The 26,807-nt window shown below is 34.4% G+C and overlaps 2 protein-coding genes across 2 annotated transcripts; both read right to left on the bottom strand.

The window, feature by feature from the left end:
• Nucleotides 1–5,070: 5,070 nt before the first annotated feature.
• LOC120326557 (uncharacterized) lies at nt 5,071–7,711 on the bottom strand. Its single transcript, XM_039392877.2, has 5 exons — nt 7,590–7,711; nt 6,938–7,036; nt 6,627–6,857; nt 5,739–5,884; nt 5,071–5,081 (listed from the first exon to the last, which is right to left on the bottom strand). The coding sequence occupies exons 1-5, from the start codon at nt 7,694–7,696 to the stop codon at nt 5,071–5,073; spliced, it is 594 nt and encodes a 197-aa protein (XP_039248811.2). The 5' UTR covers nt 7,697–7,711.
• A 1,251-nt stretch (nt 7,712–8,962) lies between these two features.
• LOC120326558 (uncharacterized) lies at nt 8,963–15,340 on the bottom strand. The gene is made up of 8 exons (XM_078111954.1): nt 15,301–15,340; nt 14,376–14,463; nt 13,041–13,102; nt 12,325–12,568; nt 11,415–11,516; nt 10,764–10,827; nt 10,584–10,679; nt 8,963–9,139 (listed from the first exon to the last, which is right to left on the bottom strand). The coding sequence occupies exons 1-8, from the start codon at nt 15,338–15,340 to the stop codon at nt 8,963–8,965; spliced, it is 873 nt and encodes a 290-aa protein (XP_077968080.1).
• Nucleotides 15,341–26,807: the final 11,467 nt, after the last annotated feature.

Genomic DNA, 26,807 nt, shown 5'->3' on the forward strand with positions numbered 1-26,807 from the left:
ACATCGTACCTAAACAGGACGGCGGGTGGCGCCCATGTGGAGACTACAGACGTCTCAATGATATGACCGTGCCTGACCGCTACCCAGTCCCAAACATACAAGATTTTACGGCCCGTCTTGCGGGAAGGACAATTTTCTCTAAAGTGGATCTTGTTCGCGGTTATCATCAAATACCTATTCATGAACAAGATATCCCCAAAACTGCCATTATCACACCGTTTGGCCTATTTGAATTTCTCCGCATGCCGTTTGGGCTTAAAAACGCCGCCCAGGTATTCCAGCGTTTAATGGATACCATCTGTCGAGGTTTGCCTTTCGTATTTGTCTATCTTGACGACATCCTTATCGCCAGTACGTCTAAAGATCAACACAAAAAGGACTTGCGAAATCTTTTCCAAAGGCTAAAAAGTCACGGTATGGTTATCAATCCTGCCAAATGTAAATTCGGTTTAAGCGAATTAGACTTCCTGGGACATACTGTTACAAAAGAGGGTGCTTTTCCTCTCCCCAATAAAGTGAAGGCGATAACTAATTTCCCTCGCCCTTCATCTGTAAAAGGCCTTCAAGAGTTTCTTGGCATGGTTAATTTCTATCATCGGTTTTTGCCCAAAGCTGCCCAAATAATGCAACCACTATTCGCAGCACTTTCCGGCCTGCCCAAGAAGTCGAAGGTTTTGCCCGAATGGACTGACAGTATGATATGTGCATTTGAAAAAACTAAGAAAGTACTGGCAAATGCAGTTATGCTTACACATCCACAACCAAACGCACCAACTGCCCTCACAGTCGACGCTTCGGACGTTGCCTTAGGAGGTGTTCTCGAGCAAAAGTTAAATGGATCTTGGAAGCCAATTGCATTTTATAGTAGACAGCTACGCAAACCCGAGACGAAATACAGTGCATTCGACAAGGAACTTTTGGCCGTTTACTTAGGAATACGACATTTTCGTTATTTTCTCGAAGCACGACCCTTCACGGTTTTTACAGATCACAAACCCCTCACTTTTGCTATGGCAAAAGTCTCTGAGCCATGGTCAGCGCGACAACAGCGTCACCTCAATTTCATATCTGAATACACAACAGATATACAACATATTTCCGGTAAGGATAATACTGTCGCCGACGCCCTGTCGCGCGCGGTCATCAACGACATCAATGACGGCATCGATTATGAAATTATGGCCACAGATCAACTAAACGACAAGGATACACAGGCTTACCGCACTGCTATCACCGGCCTTCGTGTCGAAGATGTCCCTTTTTGCAACGGCAAATTTACATTGCTGTGTGACGTATCTACGGGTAGACCACGACCTATAGTGCCTGCCAGCTGGCGCAGAAAAATTTTTGATGCGGTTCACGGGCTCTCGCATCCAGGCATACGTACCACTCGCAAACTGATCTCACAAAAATTTGTGTGGCATGGTCTTTCCAAACAAATTGGACAATGGGCCAAAACATGCCTGGAATGCCAAAAGTCTAAAATAAATCGTCATATACGGGCCCCTTTAGAAGATTTCAAAATGCCAGACAAACGTTTCGACCATATCAACATTGACTTAGTTGGTCCCTTACCACCATCACAAGGATACAATTACCTTCTTACAATAGTAGATCGTTTCACAAGGTGGCCAGAAGCCATTCCCCTCAAAGACATATCAACTATGTCTTGTGCCCGAGCTTTCCTGTCAAATTGGGTTGCCCGTTTTGGTGTTCCACTTCACATTTCTTCTGACCGAGGATCACAGTTCATTTCAGGCCTTTGGTCTGCTATTGCCGAATTATTGGGAACAAAAATTCATCACACTACAGCCTACCACCCACAGGCAAATGGTTTGGTAGAACGTTTTCATCGAACAATGAAATCTGCCATTAAGGCACGACTCAATGATTCAAACTGGTTGGACGTGCTTCCATGGGTTTTATTGGGAATCCGCACAGCTCCGAAAGAAGATCTTACGGCATCGTCAGCTGAGCTTGTTTATGGCGCTCCCCTCACTGTCCCCGGTGATTTCATATCAGACTCTAAAGACAATAGCTGCCCGACCACAAATCTTCGGCTTCTCAGAGAAAGAGTAGGATCATTGGCTCCAATTCCTACGTCGCACCATGGTCCTTTCAGAGCAAGAATGCCAGCCGCACTCAATCAAGCCAAGTTCGTGTTTATTCGTCGTGACGCACACCGATCTCCTTTACAAAGACCTTATGAAGGACCATTCGAAGTTTTGCAACATGGGAATAAAACTTTCAAAGTACAGATTGGAAACCGAAGCGAAACTATTTCTGTTGACAGGTTAAAGCCAGCTCATCTTGATCTCGACCATCCTGTTTCTGTATCCATTCCTAAACCAAGAGGACGTCCTCCAATCCCTAAAACAACAACGAACAATCAGCGTTCTACAGACGATCGTTCATCCGAACCTACAACCGGTTATGATTACAGAACCAAATTTGGTAGAAAAACTCGTAAACCCACTAGGTTTTTATAACTCATTCCGTCTGGGGGGGTAGTGTGGCGAACCACTTAACTAATAATAGCCGTTATGAGTCACAATTGTTTTGTTTATGTTTTTGTCACGCATGATTACTTACGTGCTTTTCTTACGATAACTTGTCATTCTGTTTTCTGTTCGCTTGTCGTTAACATTGCTTTGTTATGGATTAAACATCAACATAAATGGAAGTCTTTTTCTTGTTAGAAAGAAGTTAGTTCGCTTCAATATCTTATGCCATATGATAATTGAATACGCAGAATCATGGAGTCATAAGTACACTAGTGCGTGTAATAATTGACGCTCATTTGCGCATTCCGCTGTTATGTGTGGAAATCTTAAATATACCTGCAATTTCATATTACTCAAAAATGAATTTATAAAATAAATACTTATCGATTTATAAGTCGCACATTACTATTTGTTTTCATAACTTTGTGTATACTATTATAATCTAATTAGACTGTACAATAAAAATTTTTAAATTTATTTCAAAAATTGAAATATTTTTCAATGACGGTAATTTTATGACTCTAGCCACTAACTCTCAATAATCCATCGAATCAAGTAGTCCGCTGGAACCGGTCTAGCAGACCACATATTCACGCTTCAGTGGTTCGCCTGCGTTTCAAATCCGTGCTATCGGTCCAGAACATCAGACCTCCTACGGAAGTTGTTTTCTTTTTCATCTCTGGTAAGTGAGTTGCTTTTGTAAATCAATAAAAATTCATCTAGTTAGGGCAAGTTTAATTTAAACATCTTCCGCATCTATTGTGTCGCTGTTGAACACAAATTTGAAATGCCGGTACTGGCGGGATCCCGGTGCGGCATATTGGCATGATAGGTTGTTGTTTTGAAACAGAGAATCAAATCTTGGCGTCTAAAGATTTATTGGTATAATTTGAGCGCAGTACGACTTCAGTATGCATCCAGAATTCTTTTGGAATTGCACCATACCGCATCCTAGCTGGTACCGGTACCCTTACTGTACATACGGTACCGGTACCAGCATAAATACAAAGCTTCAGTGTCGGTAACGTCGCAGTAGTAAGGCGATATTAAATAATGAAAGTGCTTCTGTTTACATATGATGAGCCCACTTGACACAAGTGTTTGGTTGATAAAATGTAATTGTTTTGATTTGGTTGCCAGTAAACTACTGGTAACTGTAGGCCTACTGTGATTCTCGAATGGATCGTTTGGCGTAAGGTGTCAGTAGTCTGCAGCGTTGAACGCTGGATGGTCGTCCAAAATGATCTAAATCGTCTATCTTTTATGCCCCCAATAAATTTGTCGTTTTGTTCTTAGATTGTGGGCAAATTTCAACGGGAAAACAACCCCTCATCATATTCTGCAAATAACTTCAAAGAACTTAAATCAAGAACGTGCATTTAATTTTGATACTTTAAATAACATTTGTATTGAATTTATTGAAAATAAAATATATGCAGTGTTTGCAAATCATGACATATTTGATTTAATCCGGCAACTCCAAAACTGTTTTCAGCTTGTTGGTTTGGACATGTAATCGAGGCCAATAAGTAGTCTCCGAGACCACTTTGACCGAACTGGTTTGCTGTACTGGTTTTGATGGACATGTAATCAGGCCTAATTTCATATCTCGAGACAAGACAAGTCATTATAATGTTAGAATGTTTGAATAAAATCATTAAATATTCCAGAACAATATGCCAAAATACAATGAATAGTCCATTAATTTTGTGGATTGAAGAACAATTATTATTGTTATCTCCATTTCAAAACGTGAGAGTGAGATCAATACATGGGTGAGTTATTGTGCCTTACACTGTATATAAAGTATATGGCTTTATTGGCAAGGAAGTAATTCTATCGTAATGAAAAGTATTACAACGTCAAAAATTACGCATTATGTTGAGAAAAACTTTTTTTCAAGTAGCAATGAAATACTTGAATTTTATTAGTTAGTCATCGGCAAATATTCACCGCAAGATCGAACTTCGAATCGAATTTTACAGCATGGAATCCACATTAGTGAGGTGACAAAGACAGCAGTGAAAGTCACGTAGCGTCCTTTGTCGTTAAATCGATTAGGCCGCCTCAACCTCGTGTAATTGTTGCTGCCCGGGATTTTAGTAGTTGATAAAGAACCGAAGGAGTCAATGTTTTTATTGTTACTTTCACCCTTCTTAATTTTATGACAAAATGACTGCTGAATAGTTGAGTTTCTTTGTGACGACGCAATTTTTTAAATCATCTGAACTTAAGGCAAACAGTGGAAGATTGCAAAAAAATAAATAAAAGGTCTACATCAATAGCATCATGAACTGTATTACCATCTTCGTAAGTTATTAATCACAAAGTTGAGGAAAACTCCTTTTATATATCAATATATATCATAAAATATTAGAAAAAAAGCACCAGGTTATTAAAAATTTTGCAGAGATTCTATCTCATAAAATTTAAAATTTTGGAAACGAATTTGTTATAAATTGTAGGTTCTTTTAAAATATTTTTATACCAAAAGATTAAAACAAGAAATGGCAAACATAATTACGCTATTATCTTATAATGCCCGCATGCAACGGCAATACGCAATTTAAAACATCGCTGTAAAGAAACGACAATAATGATTATGATTATTATGATACATTTAGAAAATAGAATGAGCGAACAACTATCTAAAAAAAACATTATTCTTCTAAAAATGTCAATCTTTATTTAAAATAAATATCTGTAATTGAACACTTTTAAAAGAAAACAAAAATGAAGCAACTCTATACGTAAGATATCGAAAAAAATCTGATAGAAGAAGAGTAGCCATGAGTGTGCTATGGTTGCCCATGCAAAACTACCAAAATTATTGTACCCATTTTCGTTGTCAAAAAATATGAAATATTTATTCACTGAATCATGGAGATAAAAAAAAAATTTAAATTTACCAGACATAGATTATTAAACGAGACAAACTCGTGGCATAATGGCATAGCACAAGTATTTTTTACATTAAACAAGAAACTTATTCATTTCTTTTTAAATATTTTCTTGAAAATATCTAGAATATATTTTATAATGTATTCAGGATATGGGGAGTAAAGTATAGGATTCAACGCGCTATTGATTGGAAGAATTATCAAGCCAATTGGAAGGTAAGCGTCCGTTGGAATGTCAATACCTAAAATATAAATTATTGGGTTGAAGTTAGTATTATTTTTTACTATAAATTTCAAATCGAGTTTTATTCATTTTTTTGTCAATATTTCTTACCTATGATTTGCAAAAATCCCATTACGCAGACGGGCATCCAGCATAAGAAGTCAGTCACCACAATAACAGTGACTTTTCGCTGCAAACTTCTGACTCTTTTTTTGCGTTCTTTGTCACTGATAACTTTATTCTTTTTCGTAGATGTCCTTTTATGCAAAAAATGAGTTATTGAGCTTTCAATGTTATTACAAACCACATTTGACATGGTTAGTATCAACGGAAAGAGAACTCACATTACGTGCGACTTTCTTTCTAACAAACAGCTAAGACTGTTTCATTAAATCGAGTTTAAGTTGTTGTCACAAAAACATTTGTGTATGTCACAAACAATATACATGCAGTTGGCGATGCTTAAACACTTAATCACTTTGTATATAAACATAAATATTCGTCTAGAGTTGGTTGCAATTATTTATTGCTAGAGGAACCCTGTCCAAATAAATCCTAAATGAGCTATGAGTAAAATACGTAAAAACAAAACAACTTTCTTCGTGTCATTCAGTTTCGACATAGCAAAAAATGGAGTATGCAACTATCAGTTGGAGTTACGAAAAACTAACTACCTTTCCTTGATCTATTCGCTCTTTCGCAAGTGGATACGTATGTGTACAACGCAAGTATGCTGCAGCGAGAAATAAGATGACTATTCTATTTAATTCAACAGTCTTGCTGCACACTAATACAGATGTATTTCAATAAGGTTTTGTCTGGCCTATAGATCATACTTTTTTAAACAGACAGACAAACTATCATAGTAACCATATTTGAAATAGTGATTATCTGAGCAAGGGAGTGAACAAGAACTTAGTCCAGACAAAACGTTACAGGAATAAATTTGTGTTACAATGTGCAGCAAGACTTTTGAATTCAATAAAATACAAATTTTACCTGTAAAGGATTATATTGGCAACCAAAATAAAGAAGAAAAATAGGAAATTCAATATGATTATCAGCATAGCATATGCCCATGCAGTGTCATTATTTCGATCCGGAAGTAAGGTTGGAAGACAAATGCTATGAGTCGAGTAATATCCAAACTTCTGTTTAATCTCAAATTCTGGGATAATTCTAATAAATGACTTTTCGAGTGTCGACCACGAATCAGTTGGAAGAGATTCTCTAAAAATAAACAGACATATTTATTGAGATTTATACTTTGTAGTTATTTTCAGCAATGTGTGAGCAGTAAATACACTAACGTTGGGTCATTTGAGTACTTTGCTGCGGTAAGAAGCCATTCATTGATTTCTACCAACTCGTGTTTCTTGATTGTGGCGGCAAATGGATTGTTGCTGACCCTGAAAAAATAATATTATTTTAGATTTAATGTTAAATTTAGTAATGAAACAAAAATCAAGTCATATCAAATATCGTATTTCTTTACCGAAAGGTACGTTCCGTGACGTTATAATGTTATAAAACAAAGTTATAAAAATTAGTAAAACAAGAATCTCCAAATTTATAGATTTTCACGAGATAATTTCACCAATTATCAGTGAATATTTTTAACAATCTATCACAATTTACCACATAAACCATCCTTATTTTTGCCTTGCCTACACCACTATAATAACACAAGAAAAATTATAATCAAAAACGAAAATAAAAAAAATAAAAATATATATATATAAAATTATAAATATCATAACAATAACGAACATGCTTCAATTTTTTTTAAACTTGCACTAATTCCGGTTTTATGTCGTAGCTTTTTGCAATTCCTATTATTTTTTTCAAATAGATATAATCATAGATAAGTAAAAATACACAAGCAATTGATACCAAAAGGTCGTATTATTATAGCTTATTATTTTAGACATGATGTTATGGGTATATTAGAAGCAATCTTACCAGATGCTGTCGACGAAATAATCCTCAACGAAAGGTAATAACGGAAATACAGCAATAACAGTTGGAATAATCCAAGATATTGCTATTAGACACACAACCCATTTCATGGGGATTTCAGCGAACGGTCTATAATTTGAATAAACGATTATATGAAGTTTCATAACAATATTCGAGCGAGAAAAGTGAACATTTTAAAATACCTCAAAAGTGAGTGGAGACGAAATCCATTTATTAATACAAGAGTAAACACCGAGGTCTCTGATCCAATCACAAACATCACTCCAAGGATAGAGCATGTCGTTCCACTTCTCCATTCTTTATCAACTTGGCAATATTCTCCTCTAGTCGATGCGGCTCGTAAGCAGATGGCATAAGTGTAGATCTATGAGTATAATGTTACAATGGAATATCTACTCATTTGAAGGCAAAACTAAGTGGAAAAACAATTCATAAACAGGAAAATGTTTAACGAAATGACATATTTATTGCCTGTCCCTTCTTTTAATCGAATCCACATTAATCAAATGAAAACAGTAAAAAAATTAATTTTTTATATTTAATTGCGGCATTTCCGACTGTAAAATGAGAAATGAAGGGGCAGGAGGATGGCACTCTTTTTTCAAGTTGCATGTTTCTTGATATTATTACGATGGTTAGCTAGAGAGAAATGGCTTGCTGCATACCATAATGCTGTTTATCTGGCATAATACTGATTTGAGCCTAATATAATTCTACTAGTGCACCGAAAATTAAATAAGTTTTGTATTGTCTACCGGGAAATTCCCAACAGTTACAATTTGAATAATACAAATGCATACCCCGACAAAAAAATCTGCTATTGCAAGATTACACAGAAATAATCTATTTTGCTTTGCGTTCTTCTTCAGTGACTTAAATTTCCGATTTTGTAGGCAAAATAGTCGGAAAAAGATTCCCATCAAAATGAGATTCCCAAATATAGCGACGATAGCTTAAAAAGTAAAAAGAACAAATGTATTCAATATTTTCAGCACCAAAGATGCAATTAACTGGTATCAAAACACAACAATCGTCGTCATCATATAAACACTGAAGATTCTCGCGAATAGAACAAAAAGAATGTCAAGGCAAAGAAGAATGTTTAGAATTTGTTGAAGATAATATTTAAATAAACATTCAGAACATTGCGTTACACGCAATAAAATACGATGTAAGTAGAGAATTCATTGTTAGAGAGTTACTTACTTATACTCGGCCAACTTGGGCATTTGGAATAAATCGGGCCTCAGTCATGTGAAAAAGATTCAAATAAATATATGAACCCTACGAATCATAGATAGCACTGATAAATCGAACATTTTGTAAATAAATTACTGACAAGAATTTTAGCCGTTCTAATTATTATAATAATGAAAATCCAGAACGTGAAAATATGTTTCACCCATAATCCACGTAGCAGCAACCAAACTGTCACTTTTTATCATCGAGTGTACATCAGCAAAAACGCTAGTGATGCATTTTTCGAAACATTCATCTTTTCCACTTCCGCAGTCTTCAGTCCCGTCACATATCTATTATGCATAATTAGTTAAAAATTATTAAGTAATTATTAAATTAAAGTAGTTAATTTTATTATTAATATTATTTAATTTCATTAAATTAAAAAAAAATTTATAATCAGGAATTAAAATTTCATACTGTATGTGAATTATGTTTTGATACTTTCTGGGTTATCTGTGATCGGTGAACTTTTGATGTAGGTGACTTAAAATGCAAATTATATCGGGCACGTTATATTTTTTTGATTTTAAGGATTTTAAGAAACAGACTTGTTAAGAAAAATCACAACTTCCAATTTCAATGAGCTTGATTGGTTAAAAACAGCATTTTAATATTTGGCTGAATGCAAGATTAAGAAGATACACCCGTTAATTCTACGACACTTATAGACTGGCATGATGTTAGGGTTGAAAAGTTGTCAAATTCAATCAGTAGGACCCCAGCACTGGCCCCTAATTAAGTACAAACTGTATTACATCGCTCTGACAAAGTAGAATATTGATGTGTGTGTTATGGCAGGTATACTATATCTTACAATGGCTAGCATCATAGTATTGTCAGTTCAATAGTCACAAATAAAAAAAGAAGGAGAGGTGGACAAGCATGCTAATCATAACTGCACAGGGTTTTGCTGTTTTCGCCTATCCGATTTGAGCATTTAAATGATGCATAACAACGAGATGCATATTACAATATGGAATAAGGTAAATGTGAGGCAACTTTGTTTTCAATGAGCAGCATTTGGTGAATTTAGTTCCACTATGTGAGTCGATTGTTCTCATGTTTATGTACGAACATGTAAATTCAGTAATTTTAATTTCAAGCCGATAAGTCAGAAAAAAAATTATTGAAATGCGAACAGCTAGCGTCATGTATTTTTCTATGTCCAGTTTGCGATACACAAACTTCCTACAAGCAACGCATTGAGGTGTCTCGACTAAAACTGGACATTTGTGAATAAACCAAATCGAATATTTTCTCGAATCAAATCTCGAATTGTTGTAAGTAATGTAATTTTATGTGATTTTCATTGTAATGAAACCTCCGGGCACATAAATTACTGAAAACTTAAAGAATCTATTACTTAGACAGTTCCCTGAGTGTTCACACACAATGAGAAACATATTTGAGTCGTATATCAGAATTGCATTTTAATAATACGACTTCTATAACAAATATGTGAGATTTACTCAAATCGTTGGCGGACAAAAAAGGATGGCGGCGATTCGAAATTTTCGTCTGAACCGATTCAAATAATTTACTATTCGATTCGAAATGCCCAGCCCTGGTCGCGGCACACAAGCTGGAAAACTGGGGTTTAGATGTTTGTCGTCATATGACTTATGCTTATGTTATTTTTTCTGGAATCAATTTTAATCCAGAAACTAAATCTACACATTAGTATCAATCAGGCCGATCGATATATATATCTATATGCCAAGATGCGTCAAATACCTGCTTTGGATTTATAAATAATTTTTCTCCATTATCTTGACAATAAAAATGTGTTTCATCGCTGCAGCCAAGTTCATCGCTGAAATCGTTACAATCCTTAGCAAAAACAATTGCAAAAATAGTATTTAAATATTGGTAATAAAATTTTCCTAATATCTATCAAATATATATATATAATACTTTTAGTCCATCGCAAACTTTTCTCTCGTCTATATGTATTGGTGATGGGTTGGCGCAGTAAAATCTTAAAACAATTGGTGATTAATAGAAAATTTTAGAAATATTTAGATAAAATACTCGGTTACTGTTACACCATGTATGAAATTAAGATAGGTTGAATAATATAATTAATGGCTAACGAACGATTATTTATTTTGTTGGGCGTCACAGCGGTCAGACTACTTTTATTTTTTAAGTTACGTTAAGTATTTAACGCCAATTGATTATATTTTATTGTAGATTTTGTAGTCTTTGTATTGAGAACTAATTTTAGATTTATGTTATTCTTCTCAACGCGAAAAAAAAAATGCAAAAATCTGAAAGAAAAATAGGAGACGACAACAACAATCTTTCACCGGTGGAAATTTCAAAACAATTGGTTCAATGATTAAAAAGAAAATAAATTTTTCACAAGAAAAGAAAAATACAAACAACAACAACATAATAAAAAAATGATCCATAGATACAGTTCGCGTCCATTATTAGCAAGAAAAAAAATTATCACTTTTGTGAGACAACTGCAAAAAAATGTGATACAATATCGTCGGAGAAGATATGTTATCATATATCACGTAGGCTTCATATTAATAACATTAAATGAACTACTGTTACCTGTTTGCACAATCTTCTTCTTCTTCGCCATTATTACAATCTTTTACTCCATCGCAAACGGCGTTGGCGGGAACAGGATTGTAAGACTCGCAATTGAAAAATCTGAGATTTTCATTGAACAAAATTATACCAATATTACATATATATTTGAACAAAAATTATCTATCCAAATTTTGTTTGTGCGTTGACGGGGACTTTGTACAAAAAAAAAAAAACTCTTCTTACCTTTGACCCAGTATCACATGATAAATCGACATAAGTGTAAAAAAAACATTGTGCAATCTTTGATGTTTCAAAATAATAAAAATGCGAAGATTCAATTGTGTTTGATAAGCGTGTTGCTTAGAGCTATCAAACGCGCCGGCGAATTTAATTTTGCAATGGATGGTTTGGAATGTGAGTGAAAAACCGAATAGGGGTAAATGTTGTTAGTTATGATGACAAATGTTGTTTTGATTTAGAAACGCCAGTATTTCGAAATAGCTCTGTTCTAAACTTTGAATCCTTTTAAAAATATTCTTTGCAGGAACTGAAAATCTCGTATCAATCCGCGTCCAGATAATCTACGATATGCCACCTAATGCATTCTGATACTGAATAGTTGGTAGATGTCTACGATAAAGAAGAAAGAATATGGTTCATATCCTAACACACGGTGGTTCCCGGCTCCAGTCTGGTCTCAATGTATCGATAAAGCTAACAGAAAGAAAAAGGTAGCAGACAAGACCTACGAGAACTCGTTGCAGTAACTGACAATGCTGGCATAGCTACATTGCAAAAAACAACGATATCACAAACTTTCTATGTTGCTGGCGCGCTATCACGACAGATCCAACTAAAATAAGTGGTCTGCCTGATTGATTGTAAACTTTTCCTTAATGCAGCTTCTACAAATATAGTTCAATTTTACCTATACCCGTCCATCATAAGTGGGCATTTAGGCATCCCCCAAATTTCAGATTCAGATTCACAATGGCATTCTTCCCAGTACATATCACTTGAACATTCGATTTTCTCGTCACATTTTGTTGCATAAACGTCTGAAAGAAAACACGCAATGTAAACAATTTCAATGAAACAACTTGCCCTAGGTAACAGCTCACCTTGTGTCCGTTCATTTTGACATTTGTAGTTGCATTTTTCAGTCAACTTTCCTAAATAAATCATTTCATTACGATCGTCGTTTTAAGGAATTCACAATCGTGCGCCAAGGCTAGTTCAAACATTACAACGAACTTTTAGTGTGTGCATGAAGACTATTCTACGGGTCATTTGTCTTTCTTAAAACATAACGTGAACAAACCTCACATCAAGTATCGGGAAACTACAGTATACGCTAAGATGAAATACCGATTTATTTTATTTGTGTTTCAAATTCAATTTCGAATCAGCATTTTACACGACATTTCAGTATATTTTGCACGTTATACATGATTACACAAAATTAAGAATTATCAGTAATCATACTATTAAAACAAAAACTACATCAGAAATATTTATGACATGTAATTGTGGACATAGTTATGGATAAAGTTTGGTTAAGAGAAGGATTGAAAAATTCAGATTCCATCAGATGATTGTTGGATATATTTTATAAACACAAATGTTTATTCAGGTTGAACTTACCTATATTATTACATTTGACTTCTGGACAGTTATTTTCGTCAATTTTATCTTTACAGTCAAACCTATATAAATAAAAAATTTAAAATAAATAAATAAATTATAAGCTTCAAGCGATCAAATATGACAATTTAAATAAACCAACTATAAACTATGGCTGTAAAAATGGAAATTTTTATCAATGAAATATTTTATCAAAAAAATAAATTTTTATCTTTAATTCCTCACATATTTAATTTTAACTTGTGTTACATAATTATAACGCATATTTTTCTATATATGTTATAACAAATTTACATAGCTTCCAAGAGATAGAGGAAAATGAAATATAGATGTATAAAAATCATTGAGCAGATATTTGAAACTGAAATTATAGTATTAAAACCCTACTAAGCCGGTTGGTCTGGTGCCATTTTACATTGGTTATTTTTTTGTCAACCTTCAGTCCCTAAAAATTCCAAAATTTCTATTGAATTTGCGAGATTTTGTGTCCAGTGGAGGGTTAATAATTATTCCTAATTAATCAATTTTTATTTCAACGTTTTCTTGAGTTATTTTTCAACAGAACAACTCTAAAACCACTATTAAAGCACGAATGTTTACTCTAAAACTAACGACTGTATTTACAGAATTTTTAAGTTCAAGGCTTCAATTGAAAATTTTGATGACGTCACACCTCTAATTAATTATTAGTGCACAAGCCCACCTCAATGCAATAAATGTTACTTTTTCCGACGGAAATGCGCGTAGAAAGACGTAAACATTCTAATGCGCGCGATACCTCTGCTAAGTATGGTGCAGTCGAAATCTTATTTATCAAAACATCACAGCGCCAGGGATGATATGAATGACTTAAAATACATGCTAAACCAATAATATGTCATTATAAAGGAGTTAATGTTATTCATTTCCTGTCTGAATCGCGTAAACAATTTCGCACATATGACTGGCGATTTTGAAATTGATGGTATTTATACGATTCGCAGTTTGCGTCAGGGATGGAGTCTCATTTTCGTGAAATATACGACTCTACTACAGAACATTAACTGTAAAACACCATTAATACCTTTTAGAGTTGGACTAGGCTAAATAATACTGAGTATATGCTATCCGACGGTGTTGGGTTTTAATGAGAAATCTGGCGTAGATTTTATTTGCAAAATCACGAAAGCAGGCCCCAGTTTAATATTCAGGATTTCTACCTCAAATCAAATGTATGGTACTTGTTCAACTTATATGTAGATACTTGTTCAATTCCATGTATATGTATTTTGAAAAAAAAAAACAACAACAAAAAAAATTTCTCGGCCTAATCTATATTACATTGAGTTCGCTTACTTTCCATCACAAATGTTCGTTGAAGAAATTTCAATGGAATTGTTGTATGATGCACATAAAAATTTCTGCTCTAATTCACTTTCTTTATCTGTTTAAAATATTGAAGATATTTAACAGATATCCTGTGTAAATAGAATTAAAATTATAAAGTCCATTTTCTAAAGTATAACATGAACAACTATTAAAAAGAACGGAATACAGTTTAGCAACATTTTGACTTTCTATACAAACAAATTTCATCGTGACAATATGAATTTGAAATACGGATTACTATATAAAAAAAAAACTGGATAAAACTTCGTTCTACGGGATATTTAAAATGAAACAGGATTAGTAAAATACATCACAAAAACCACAAGAGGAACTAAAAATAAACAAAGTAACATAGAAGATAAAACAGCTAGTTCTAAAGCAAAATCTGCTACATTTCCCTAAATTTGTCTGAGTTGTTTGTTGATACCGATTAAAAAAAGAAAACATAATCCTGTGTTCATCAATTTTGCATAAAACCATGAACCATATTCAACATCTTCTTTAGAAATGAACGTTTGTATTTAAAGCTTTTAAATGGTTGTGACAGTTAGCCCTATGTTAGTGTTACAATCCGAATATGATGTCCCAAGTCTGCCAGCAAGATAGGATCAAATAAGATGAGTATGGAAAACAATTAAAATACAACTAAAATAGAATTTTTTTTTATTACGGGACTATATACACACTTGAATATACTAACCCCAGATAATTTTGCTGCAAACACTTGGTTTTTCTCTTTTGCTGCACAAGCATTCGTCAGAAAGATCTGGACAGTCTATTGTACCATCGCATAGTCTACCGAGGGAAATTACAGTTGGGTGACCCAGACAACGAAAGCACTTGTCATCCAAAAAACCTTGATAGATAAAATTTATTTTAAATCGAAACGAACCATTCAATTGATTGATTCGCCTCAAGTTAGTGGCTGTCATGTTTAGGCCAAGCTATATCTCACTTTTGCAGTAGTGCAATCTTTTATATTTTTAATTATTCTCTTGTATATTATATATATATGTTCGCAATCGCATGGATCTGCATGTCACAAATTCAATTTTCAGGTAATATAGGGGCACTGGCAAGCATACAATTTGAGTTTTTGAGACAGTGTTGTCTGGTAGTCAAACAAGGAAAATTATTAATTTATTTTAGCTTACTTTTTTCCTGCTTTGAGTTGTGAGAAGAACATAAACACTCATCCACTCCTGCATTAAAAAAAGTATATCCTAATACAGTTCGATAAAACTGAGTGCTTCATTTATTTACTCCTGTTTATTTATTTTTTGAAATAACAATTTTTCGTTTGAGGTCATTGTTTATAATATTTCCTTATATGGCTGATAATCGAAAAAAAAAATTACTTTGGTTATATAGCAAATCAGTTTAACAAATATTTGAATAAATAGGTAATTATAACCAAAATATCATTAAAAAATAACACAATAATAACACTGGGTAAAAGTTAATACTTTGTGTAATATTAATTAAGGATACGTCTATACCAGGGGTCGCCAACCTTTTCGAAGCCAAGGGCTACTTTCTGGGTACCGATTAAGCTGAAGGCTTTCAGTTCAATGCACACTTCCAAAACGTCAATTTGCTCGATTAGGCTTCGATTATTGATAATCACTGGTATTTAGTCAAGTAAAAACCCTGATAAACCATAAGATTCTTCAGGAAATCTAACGTTTATCACAACGTAGCAAATAAATTACTATCTATGGCACTTCCATTTTCATACTAAGTGTTATTTAAATTGATTTTATTGTTATCACTACAATAATATCCTCGGAAACCACAGGTCCACAAGTACGTGCTTTTTTACAAACACCCTGCACAAGCCTAAGATATATTAAAATTAACAGTTGTACTGTCAAATGTTACATTTACAAACACATTTAATCAACAAATCATGAATATTCTATTTTCAACTAGGAGCGAACCAAAATTAAAAAAAAATGTGGTCTAATGCTCTCCACCAGAGTGTTGTACTCGGTCATGTAACTTGGCACTGTAACTCTGAGTAAGTCTTTCAGATTTTCATCAGTGTGGCGTATTCTGTGTTTAGTTCCTGGTGAAGTTCATGTCAGAAATGTTGATCCACAAAGATAGGTTAAACTAAACACTGGTCTCGTAAAATAGGATAGCTGTTTGATTTAAAAAGCGAGGTTTTTCTGCCCGTACTGCACTGACCAATGGATAGAGTGACAAGATGTGAAATATCTCTCCGCTTAGTAGTCGCTATAATCGCCCCGCAAGTGAGACATACACAGGCTGTTTTCACGGGAGTAAAAGGAAATCCACTTCACAATTATCGTGAAAATGGTAGATCTTTTTTCGATTTTCTGCCGTATTTCTTTGAGATCAATTATTGTATTATTGCTGCTCCACAAATCAACGGACAAGAAAAAACGTGGGTTCGTGGAAGGTGACATCAGTGTGATGTCATAAACTGGAGAGTATTGAATGGCCCGTCACATTACTGAGTTCAAATTCAAATCAGGTTGATAGTTGCAATAGTTAATATAGTGTCAGGTATAAGCGTGATTTATACAAGAATCGCATGATAAAAATTAATTTACGTAGCTTACTAATAAGCGCCGTTATTGAGCTTATTTCGGGAAAAACCTACGGGTGACTCATGCGGTCTTCATGGGCGACTTTGTTCCCGCGGGCAACGGGTTGGTGACCCCTGGTCTATACAAGTAAAACTGGCTGTCATCAAACAGTTTGGATCAAAGCTAAGTTGCTCAAACAAGTTTTGAGAAGAGAACTGAATGTATCTGTCAGCCTTTAGCTGCTTTTATAAAAAAATATTATTTGTACATCTTCATACATTTGATGATATTACCTTCAGAACAATGATCCAATCCATCGCACATATAGTATTCGGGTAATATACACTTTTTATCAAATGATGCAATGTCCAAGCCATCGCAAAATATTTCATTTCCAATGCGCTGTTTTATGTTGTCACGTTCGTCACTCCCGTCACTGTATATTGTCAGATAAAAAGACTTCAGATGCAACATTGTGAGAAAATGAAACAGACATTTATGCATTGCATAGTTTATTAAGTTTTACTAAATCACACGTAGACATTTTCGTAAAGCATGAAAATGAAGCATTGTGAGAAATTATTAAAATGAAGCAGCATATAATATGAATGGTCATAAGATAAAAAAAATTGAAAAGCATATCCATGCCTGGCTTCTTAACAATATTAAAATTCAAAATAGTAATGAAACTGGCCTTGTCAAATATTATTACTGAAAACTGAAAATAAATTATTTATTACATGTACGTATGGGTAAAGTCTGTTAATTCTATTCCTAAGAACAATCAGAATAAACTTGCATGCAGTCCTGTTTCTTATCACAGAATACCATCTTATGGTAAAGGCACTGTTTTCCATCCAAACATGCGAACATTATGTCGAAACAATCTGAAAATAAAGCCACATACGTATATATACGCCATATAAACAACATAAACTAACCTTTTACATAGAAACTATATAAATAATTTTTAAGAATATGATATTTACCAATGGAGAAAAATATATGAGGGGAAAATAGTAATTTAAATTTGTCTAAACGGTTTCAATATATTTTTATTGTGCCTAAATGTCAAAATTCATCATTTTTAATGGCGTATTTTGAAAAGTATTATTTTAATCTTGCAGCAATAGCCATCATATGTGCATAAGGTAACTTAGTTTCATTATAAATAATTTTGTGTTTATGTAAAGTCCCTTTATTCACTTTAAATAAAATTTAGGATATATTTACTTGCCTGGATTTTTAAAGGCTCCCGTCGAAATATTTGCAAGAAACGATAGCAAGGCTAAGGTAACAATTATAAAGTATTTAAACATACTAGAAAATATTGTAGTTGTGCGGAAAATATTATCTATTGCTACAAAATGAAAAAATAAAATATTAAATTTCAAGCTGCTAATGAAAGTTAAGTTGACACGTGATAACGTAGTCTCAGCATTACGATTCCTATGGAATATAATTCTTCAGAATAGGAGTAGGGGCTTAATAAACGGTCGCTTTTTAATACAGTCGATTTACTTTGATACTTAGTTATGAATTTCAACAGATGAAATATTTTCCCTATCAAAAAACACACATAATCACCATATATATACTTTAAATGCTTGCTCAATTATGGATTATATCCTTTCGCGTAACTATTTCGAATTTATTTTTCCCCCTGACAAACGAACGAATATCTGAAATGCTGGCAAAATATTTCCATGTGACAATCACCATATATACCTGTGTAAATTATATATGAAAATTGAAAAGCACATTTTTATTGATGGTAAATCTGAAATTTTAAACCCATTACAGGCATCAAAGCTGCTGGAAGAGTCTCATTTTGAAACTAACGGGCGTTAAATGGGCACATAACAATTTTAATGACCAGATGATTGTAAAGAAAATTTTGATAATTTTTGCACTGGACGTGCATTTGTTTCACTTTTGCTTCAAATGAGGAATAATTGCATTTAAAAATGAAACTGTACCCGACTTCATCATCTTATCACAGCATAACTCGATGAAAAGCAGTCTTTGATGTCAGAATATTATAAAACTCACTTAAGAAGGTAACCATTATTTTACCCTATTTCATTATCAAGGAATCTTTTAAGATTTTTGACCTGGCATGATATAGATATTTTCAAATATGTTTAAATCTTTTTACCATTGTTGAATTAAACAACAGTGCGTTGTTCAAATATAGGAACACGAAGATTAAACTAAAGTAGAACGGACTATGCAATCTGTTACAGTAGACTTCCGGTATAGCGACTGACGCGAACCCGGAACCTCCACGAGGTGCGCAATTTTTGATGACGTCATCAAACGAATCCCATAGAGCCCACAGAATTTTTTTAAATAAATAACCGCAATAGCCTTCTAGCAAAAAATACAATCTTTAGCGATTGGTTCAGTAGGAAATGGAAGGGGGATTTATTCAAACCAATAAGAAGAAAAATACCAACAAGAACAACACCTCGAAATCATCTAAAAGAAATATTTCTGAAAGCCGAATAAAGTATTACAAACTTAGGATGGCTAAAAAACTCATAATAAAGGGGAAATATCACAACCTAAGAAACTCAAAGCCATCGGTTCATTAGTTGCGGGAGAAGACGATTTTCTCACAAATTACCCCAACAAGAATGATGAATTCAATTTTGAAAAACGATTCAATCGTACTCTTCTTGTAAAATAACAGAGAAATATATTTAAATTTGTGCACGCTAAGATCAAATGACCAATATAGTAACCATAATGCCGGAAATTGTTAGGATTATTATATGACGAGCCCGTGGATTACGAAATACAGCAAAATTTGAGGTGAAATGTCAAATGCGTGAACGATCTTTCTGTCACCTTCTTGATCATAAACTTATATGAATTGAAAAAGTCTCGTGGCGCATCTTTGTCAAACAGTTTCATTTTTGACAAATTTGACAATTTTTTTTGTCGACCAAAGTTGCCATACCTAATTTGATGCCTGTAACGATGTTCCCATTATAATTACCAAGTTTGGTTAGTATTTTGCAAAAAACGAAGCACATAAATATTATAGAGTTTATTTCGATAAGAGATAATATAACGATATTATAAATGTTAGGCTAAACTTGTTACGGAATGTGTTATTCTATTCTGGCGTTCAAAATGTGAGTTATGATTTAGTTTTTTCTTGTAGGATTTGTCCGTGAGGTTGCTGTTTCTTAACCTACCAATTAATTATTCTGGCAATATCTGCCACCTTACTTACCGATCTCATATCCAGCAATATCGGCTACTTCCACCGGTTTCGTGAAGTATGTGTCATAGCTCGAGGAATTGGGTCAAACGGTTGGACAGGCACCTGGTGTGTCTTCGATACCGTACCACAAAATCAACCAGAACTTGAGTTTAATGATGACTGCCATCGTATTGGTTACCCCGCCCTATCTTGAATGGGTTTTTTAGTCGCCACTGGTACCGTAGTATACAAAATACATTATGGATGGCTTTGCTATTTCGATGAGAATGTATAATTGTAATTAATAATGTGTCTGCTTGTTTGTATTTATATGAAAGTTCATTCAAATTAACATATGCATCAGATATCTCGCAAAAATCAAAAGTTCGACAAACCTGGATCAGAAATGACATACACATTTTGCTAATAGGATAACTCAGTTTTTCCCAACCCGAGTCAGCGATCTCGCATTATTATACTTTGAAAAATTCTGCTATTTAAGCATCTCGCCGCCAATGAATGTATAATAACTTTCACATAATTCACAATTTGTGATAGTACAAGAGAGAGATTATCATCGTGACACAAGACATTACACACTTATGTTGAGGGAAATTTGTGATTTAGGGAGACTAAACACCGACGTAAATGATTCTTAGTCTAAATAATATGTCCCACTGACGAAAATAGTCGGCCATTTTAGAAAAATGCAATCGCACGCGTTATTAGCAACTTCGGTATTTTGGTAAATAATTTTTAAATGTTAAAGTGGACGGCGACTATAATAAGGTTAGTGACATACATAAACTATAATACTGCAGGAAGTTTTTAAAACGGTATTGCTCGTAGAGGTCTCATTCAACACTCCGCGGACTCCTTCGAGATCGCTGACTCGGGTTGAAAAACACTGAGTCATTTCTAAACCAGGTTTGCAGAACATTTGGTATTTGTGACAAAGATAATGCATATGTTAATTTGAATGAACTTTCATATAAATACAAACAAGCAGACACATTATTAATTAAAATTATACAGTCTCATCGAAATAGCAAAGCCATCCAGAATGTATATTATATACTACCAGTGGCAACCAAAAAATCTATTCAAGGTAGGGAGGGGTAACCAATACGATGGCAGTCATTGTTAAACTCAAGTTCTGGTTGATTTTGTGGAGTCGGTACGGTATCGGAGGGACACCAGGTGCCTGTCCAACCGTTCGACCCAATTCCTCGAGCTATAACACATACTTCACGAAACCGGTGGAGGGAGCCGATATTGCTGGATATGAGATCGGTAAGTGAGGTGACTAATATTGCCAGAATAATTAATTGGTAGGTTGAGAAACAGCAACCTCACAAACAAATCCTACAAAAACTAAATCATAACTAACATTTTGCTGTATTTCGTAATCCATGGGCTCGTCATATAATAATCTTAACAATTTCCGGCATTGTGATTACTATATTGGTCAGCTGATCTTAGCTTGCACAAATTTAAATATATTGCTCTGTTATTTTACAATAAGAGTACGATTGAATCGTTTGGCGAAATTGTATTTATCATTCTTGTTCATGAATTAAACCTTTTTCACAAGTTCAGATTCTTGTAGCGCACGTGAAAACTATTTTTACATAGTTGATATTTATACCACAACAATATTTTTTTACCTCAATTTGCCCAAATCTGCTCAAAGTGGACATTTTATATCTTTCACTGCAGTGACGCAAATTGAATTTTTTTTCTGACAAGTTGCCTGATACTTGCTATATATATTCCTCAATTCCTAATCAATGAGCAAACACACTTTACATATCTGCAAATTATAGAACTGCTCAAGGTTTATTATTATATTCTGTATAGCAAAAAAGTTAGTAGATTTTAACATTATTATTTTACAACATGCTCCGTATTGTTGAAATTCATACACAAATCAAAAAGTTATTACTAGAAGCACAATGGTTTAATATCGTGTAAAGGCGTCATCAATCGATCATAAATTATTGACAGGTTAAAATCGACTGAATCAAATGTCAAGTAATGCATAACAACAGATAAATAAAAATTTTAAAAACCCTCTTTTTATAATTGCATGTATAAATGCATTTTTATTTTGAACAATTTATAATTTTTTCAGTTGCATTGTTACCTTCATATTGAAAATTCGACCTCTATAATATGTGATGATGACGTCACGAACCCCCGTTTGACAAATTATCTCTGGGTTTAGGCTGAATGAACGCATGACGGCGGCATACGGAAAACCCTGGTAAAGATGAAGTGGAGTGGTTTTGCGTATAGGAGAGATATTACTCTCTATCCCAGTTCTCAAACGATGGGGCGCGATCCGCATGGGGAGGGGGGGGGGGACAATATTTTGAGGAGGCACAATTTGATCTTGCCGGTCTAATATTTGTTATTTACATTTCAAAAAATTTCATTCATTTCAATATTCACTTTTCATCCGCGCATTTTCAACGTGTTTTTTTAAATAAAACGAACTTTTAAAGACACAACAGAACGGGTAAATAGTGTAGGCGGCGGTTGAAGCAATCGATTCGTCAATGAGAACAAAGTACGAATCGATCGAAAGTTATTTGTTCACGCAATATCGACTATTTTCAATTCGATATAATGAATCGTCTGTATAGCACAAAAATCCATTGTCTAATCATCAGATTATATGCTAATGCAGGGTTTCCCAAATTGGGGTCCGCGGACTCCTAGTCAGTTCACGCAATCGCAATTGTTACTTTAACATTGAGAGCGAAGAAGTTGTTATAAGATCGTTGCGTTTAGCGTATGCGCAGTAGACTTCCGTCGCGGAGCTACATCGTCGGCCCGTTAAATGTAGCCGTAAAGAAGAGGGATGAAACGAGGCTGAGTTAATTATGTGAGACTATAATCGTTGAATTATATGAAGAAGTTATGGACAGAATTAATTCAGTTCCATAAGTTCGATTAGTACCGGCAGTCCGAATATCATGGGCAAATAGATCGAAATCTGGTCGAATTGCCGGCCACAGTATTTGACGTTAGTATGTATTGATTCAGATTTCTTTCGTCTCCGGAGATGTGAAAGATGTAGATTTATAAAAGTTTCTCTGCCCCCTCCCCACACCACCAGCCCCGCTCTGAGTCGCTGAGTGAGTTCTAAGTTTGCCTAAATTGTAGTCTAATTAATATATTTAGTTCAGAGCCTATGGATAGACTTTTGGAACGGAGTAAAAGGACGAATGTTTCTGAATCTGGAGTCAAACCTGTTTTATCCCAGAAAAAGAAAAGAAAAACTATCAAAGAAAGAAAAAATTGTGCAGTGGAAAGCAAACTCATCCATCACATTAATGTCGTTTGTTTTATTGTGTTGTAAATAAAACATTTTTCGTTGTTTAAGCGCAGAAATTGATACAGCATAGCATGGAGGTCCGTCACAAAATACATTCATGAACAGGGGTCCGCGGCAAAAAAATATTTGGGAAACACTGCTCTAATGTAAGGTCACGTGATGTATGTCGTTCATATTATGGCCTGTTGTGAACAATGTAACTCTCAATTTCCAAGTCCGAACCGGTCTAATGCCACTATAAACTGTGTGCCCCACACTTCCATAGGCCCTTCGCTAATTCAAGGTTAAATTATTGAAAATAAATTAAAGTCGTGTTCACTCTGTGCTCTCAAGGCTGTGACTGTGAAGTATAGAAATTAACCAGTGGAACCAGCACAGGTTGCCAATAGCCGGCCTGCCCCCAACATGGTCCCGCGTCTAATTTAGATGTAAGCAATTCAGTGCGCCCAATGTTTCCACAAAACAACAGCTGCTGCCTTTTCACGATCTTCTCCTGCACATACATCAGAATCAACAAACGCAAACCGTCATAAACAAATTTCAAAGCTATTTTTTATTCCAGGTATATCTTTTAATCGAAATTTGCCGATTACGACTTCATTTTAAGCATCGTCCAAGCTTGCCATTCATTCGGAGCAGAACATGAGGTTACAACTCTGTACCCGACCTGGTGAATATTGTTCAGAATAATTGGGAGAGAGATCCCTGAACATAAAGAATGTGGATCGATACTGAAAAAAAATCAGATATTAATATATCAAGCGTTTAAAGAGTTGGACTTAACTATGTTAGCATCGCAGGTTACACATCTCTAGTTCAAATTCCATACCCCAAAGACACACGGGTTTTAATAAATTATGTAGGTAATGCCTGGTCCTTCCAAATAAAGGTAGTTTTTTTTGTATATCGTTAGATATCATGTTTGTTCAGAGCCTTGTTGATCAAAATACATGAATGAGATTGTATTTAAAAAATTCAATGTTGAATTATTACTAAGCTGTGTCGTGTGTTTACATTTATTTATATATTTTTATTTTGATATATTTATTTATATTATTATTCTTTTTTTTATTTATATAGAATATAATAAAAAGCACTTACACGATCATTTATTTCTCGATGCAAGGTTCTCGGAATGGAATAATTGTTCCGCGAATATACGTGATATCACAAAGTATCAATAGAACATGTTCTGGATTCGTTTTTTTTTAGTGTAATTTATTGAAAGGTGCTGAAATCCCTTTGATTATGCTTCTTATTTCTTTCTTGTGGTATTTGTCGAGTCCGAAGTTGGCAGAATCCATTGCAGATCCATTCTCCCAGTTCAACTTAATGGAATTTGATAATGAAAACATACAACATTTTTCATAAATTCAGATTTTTATAGCTTTTTTCATATATTAAACTATTTTTATATAGTTGATATTTATACCACAACAATATATATATATTTTACTTCAATTTGCCAAAATCTGCTGACATTTTATATATTTTATTGCAGTGGAACAAATTGAAATTTGTTAATCTGTCAAGTTCTGATGAAATATCGTGGAGGCGTCATCAATCGATCTTCTGCATTATGACAATAATATTAATTACAGACCTCAACGCCATTTTAAAAAGGAATGTGCTATTTTCATTATTAAAATTAAAAAATGCATTTTTATTTTATATACCATTCATCATTAATTTTATTGTTTTGTGACCTTTATATCAAAAATTCGACTCCTAGAATATGGGATGATGAAGCCAGACAATTTTAATTAACGTTGATCAATTCGTCGTACGAAACAAAGTCTTGCCCGACCTGACCCGACTCAAAATTCGTGTCGGGTAGGGCCTGAAATGTCAATAATTACGTTCGATGCGGGTCGGGCCTGAAATGTCAATCATTACGTTCGGGTTGGGTCGTTTTTTTTTTATAAATAAATATATGTTTATAAAAAATATACACTAAAACTGTCTGTGGATACTAAAATAAGGAATACTTGTAATAAAAGAAATGACTTAAATAAAACAGAGAAGAAGCTGTAATTGACCTTTCCCCGAACCTTTGACCCCCGAAAAAATATTCTTCCTATACTTCACTATTGCAAAATTTTTGCGGCTTATTTTACTAGTGATTTCGCGTAAAATGAGGTATTTGTTTTAGACAATCATTATAATTCATCGCATACTCCAATCTTATTTTTTATAAATACCGATAACGAATTTTAGCCTAGTTTATCACAGCTATTTCTACACTAACTTTTTATTACTGCAATTAAATTAAAACTCTCACGAAGAGAAAGTGATCATTGAATTATCTGATTTATATTTAAATTTCCGAAACACAACTGAAAACTAACGAATAGAGTTAAAAAACGCGAAAACGAGGTAATGTTTAGAACCACGCTTGGAAAATCTGTCTGAGTGAGGAAAGTGTCTGAGCAGATGCGAAAAGGAGCCCTTGTTAAGTCACTTTTTGCATCTTGTCAATGTCACGAAGTAAACAAGGAAGTCGATGCTCGGGAAAAAGTCCATTGATATAACTACTAAACACGAGCCGCTGGCCAAAGCATGCTCTGTGCACGAGTCGTGAACACTGCCTCTCAATCTTCCGCAAGTCCGCATGATTTTTATCTGATAAGGAGCAGCAAGAAGTGAAGGATAAACGAAAGACACGGGAACTGAAAAGGAAAACACACACCGGTAAGAGTGAGGTGTGGAAAACCTTCAAATTGATTGTTGAAAATGATGCAGAAACTTGCCTTGGCTTCGATGAGTGACAATGTGGCTTATTGCTTGCATGCGATAGCAAAAAGACTGGCACCCCAACGCTGAATATTTATTTAAAAAGCTGTACTGGCAAAGTAATGATCGTCAACCATCTATATTCTATATTATCATTTGTCCCAAAGACCGTCCCTTTTTGCGCTAAGCAGGCCATCACAGACAAGTGTGTAGATTTTTGCTGTCAAGAATTCAGAACATTTCCAGTAGTTAGTGGCGAAGGTTTCAAAAGTCTGGCCCATGAACTGATCAATGAAGGGTCTACTTTTGGCCGCGTACCTGTCGACTCGGTCCCACTACACCGCATTGCCAAACGCGTGCACCGAGAAGGCTAATGTAAAATGGAGCTTGTTAATTGAGCGGGAAAGAAAGCTCCCGAAAGTTGCTGTAATGTCGCCATGAGTACCGATATGTGGACAGATGATTTAAGAAAGAAGAGTTGCAATAACTTGTTACTTTACTGAAAAAGACTTCAACTTGGTTGGAAAAACCCTCACCACTGCTGTATTTCCTGC

The sequence above is a fragment of the Styela clava genome, chromosome 4 (genome assembly GCF_964204865.1).
Source record: "Styela clava chromosome 4, kaStyClav1.hap1.2, whole genome shotgun sequence".
Taxonomy (NCBI): Eukaryota; Metazoa; Chordata; class Ascidiacea; order Stolidobranchia; family Styelidae; genus Styela; species Styela clava.

Coding starts and splice junctions, on each gene's coding strand:
- LOC120326558 (XM_078111954.1), bottom strand. CDS start 15,340: ATGACAGCCACTAACTTGAGGCGAATCAATCAATTGAATG. Junction 13,103..14,375: donor ACGAACATTTGTGATGGAAA/GTAAGCGAACTC, acceptor TTATTTATATAG/GTTTGACTGTAAAGATAAAA. Junction 11,517..12,324: donor CTTATGATGGACGGGTATAG/GTAAAATTGAAC, acceptor TGAAAATCTCAG/ATTTTTCAATTGCGAGTCTT.
- LOC120326557 (XM_039392877.2), bottom strand. CDS start 7,696: ATGAAATGGGTTGTGTGTCTAATAGCAATATCTTGGATTATTCCAACT. Junction 7,037..7,589: donor TATTTCGTCGACAGCATCTG/GTAAGATTGCTT, acceptor TTATTTTTTCAG/GGTCAGCAACAATCCATTTG. Junction 5,885..6,626: donor GCCAATATAATCCTTTACAG/GTAAAATTTGTA, acceptor TTTGCATAAAAG/GACATCTACGAAAAAGAATA.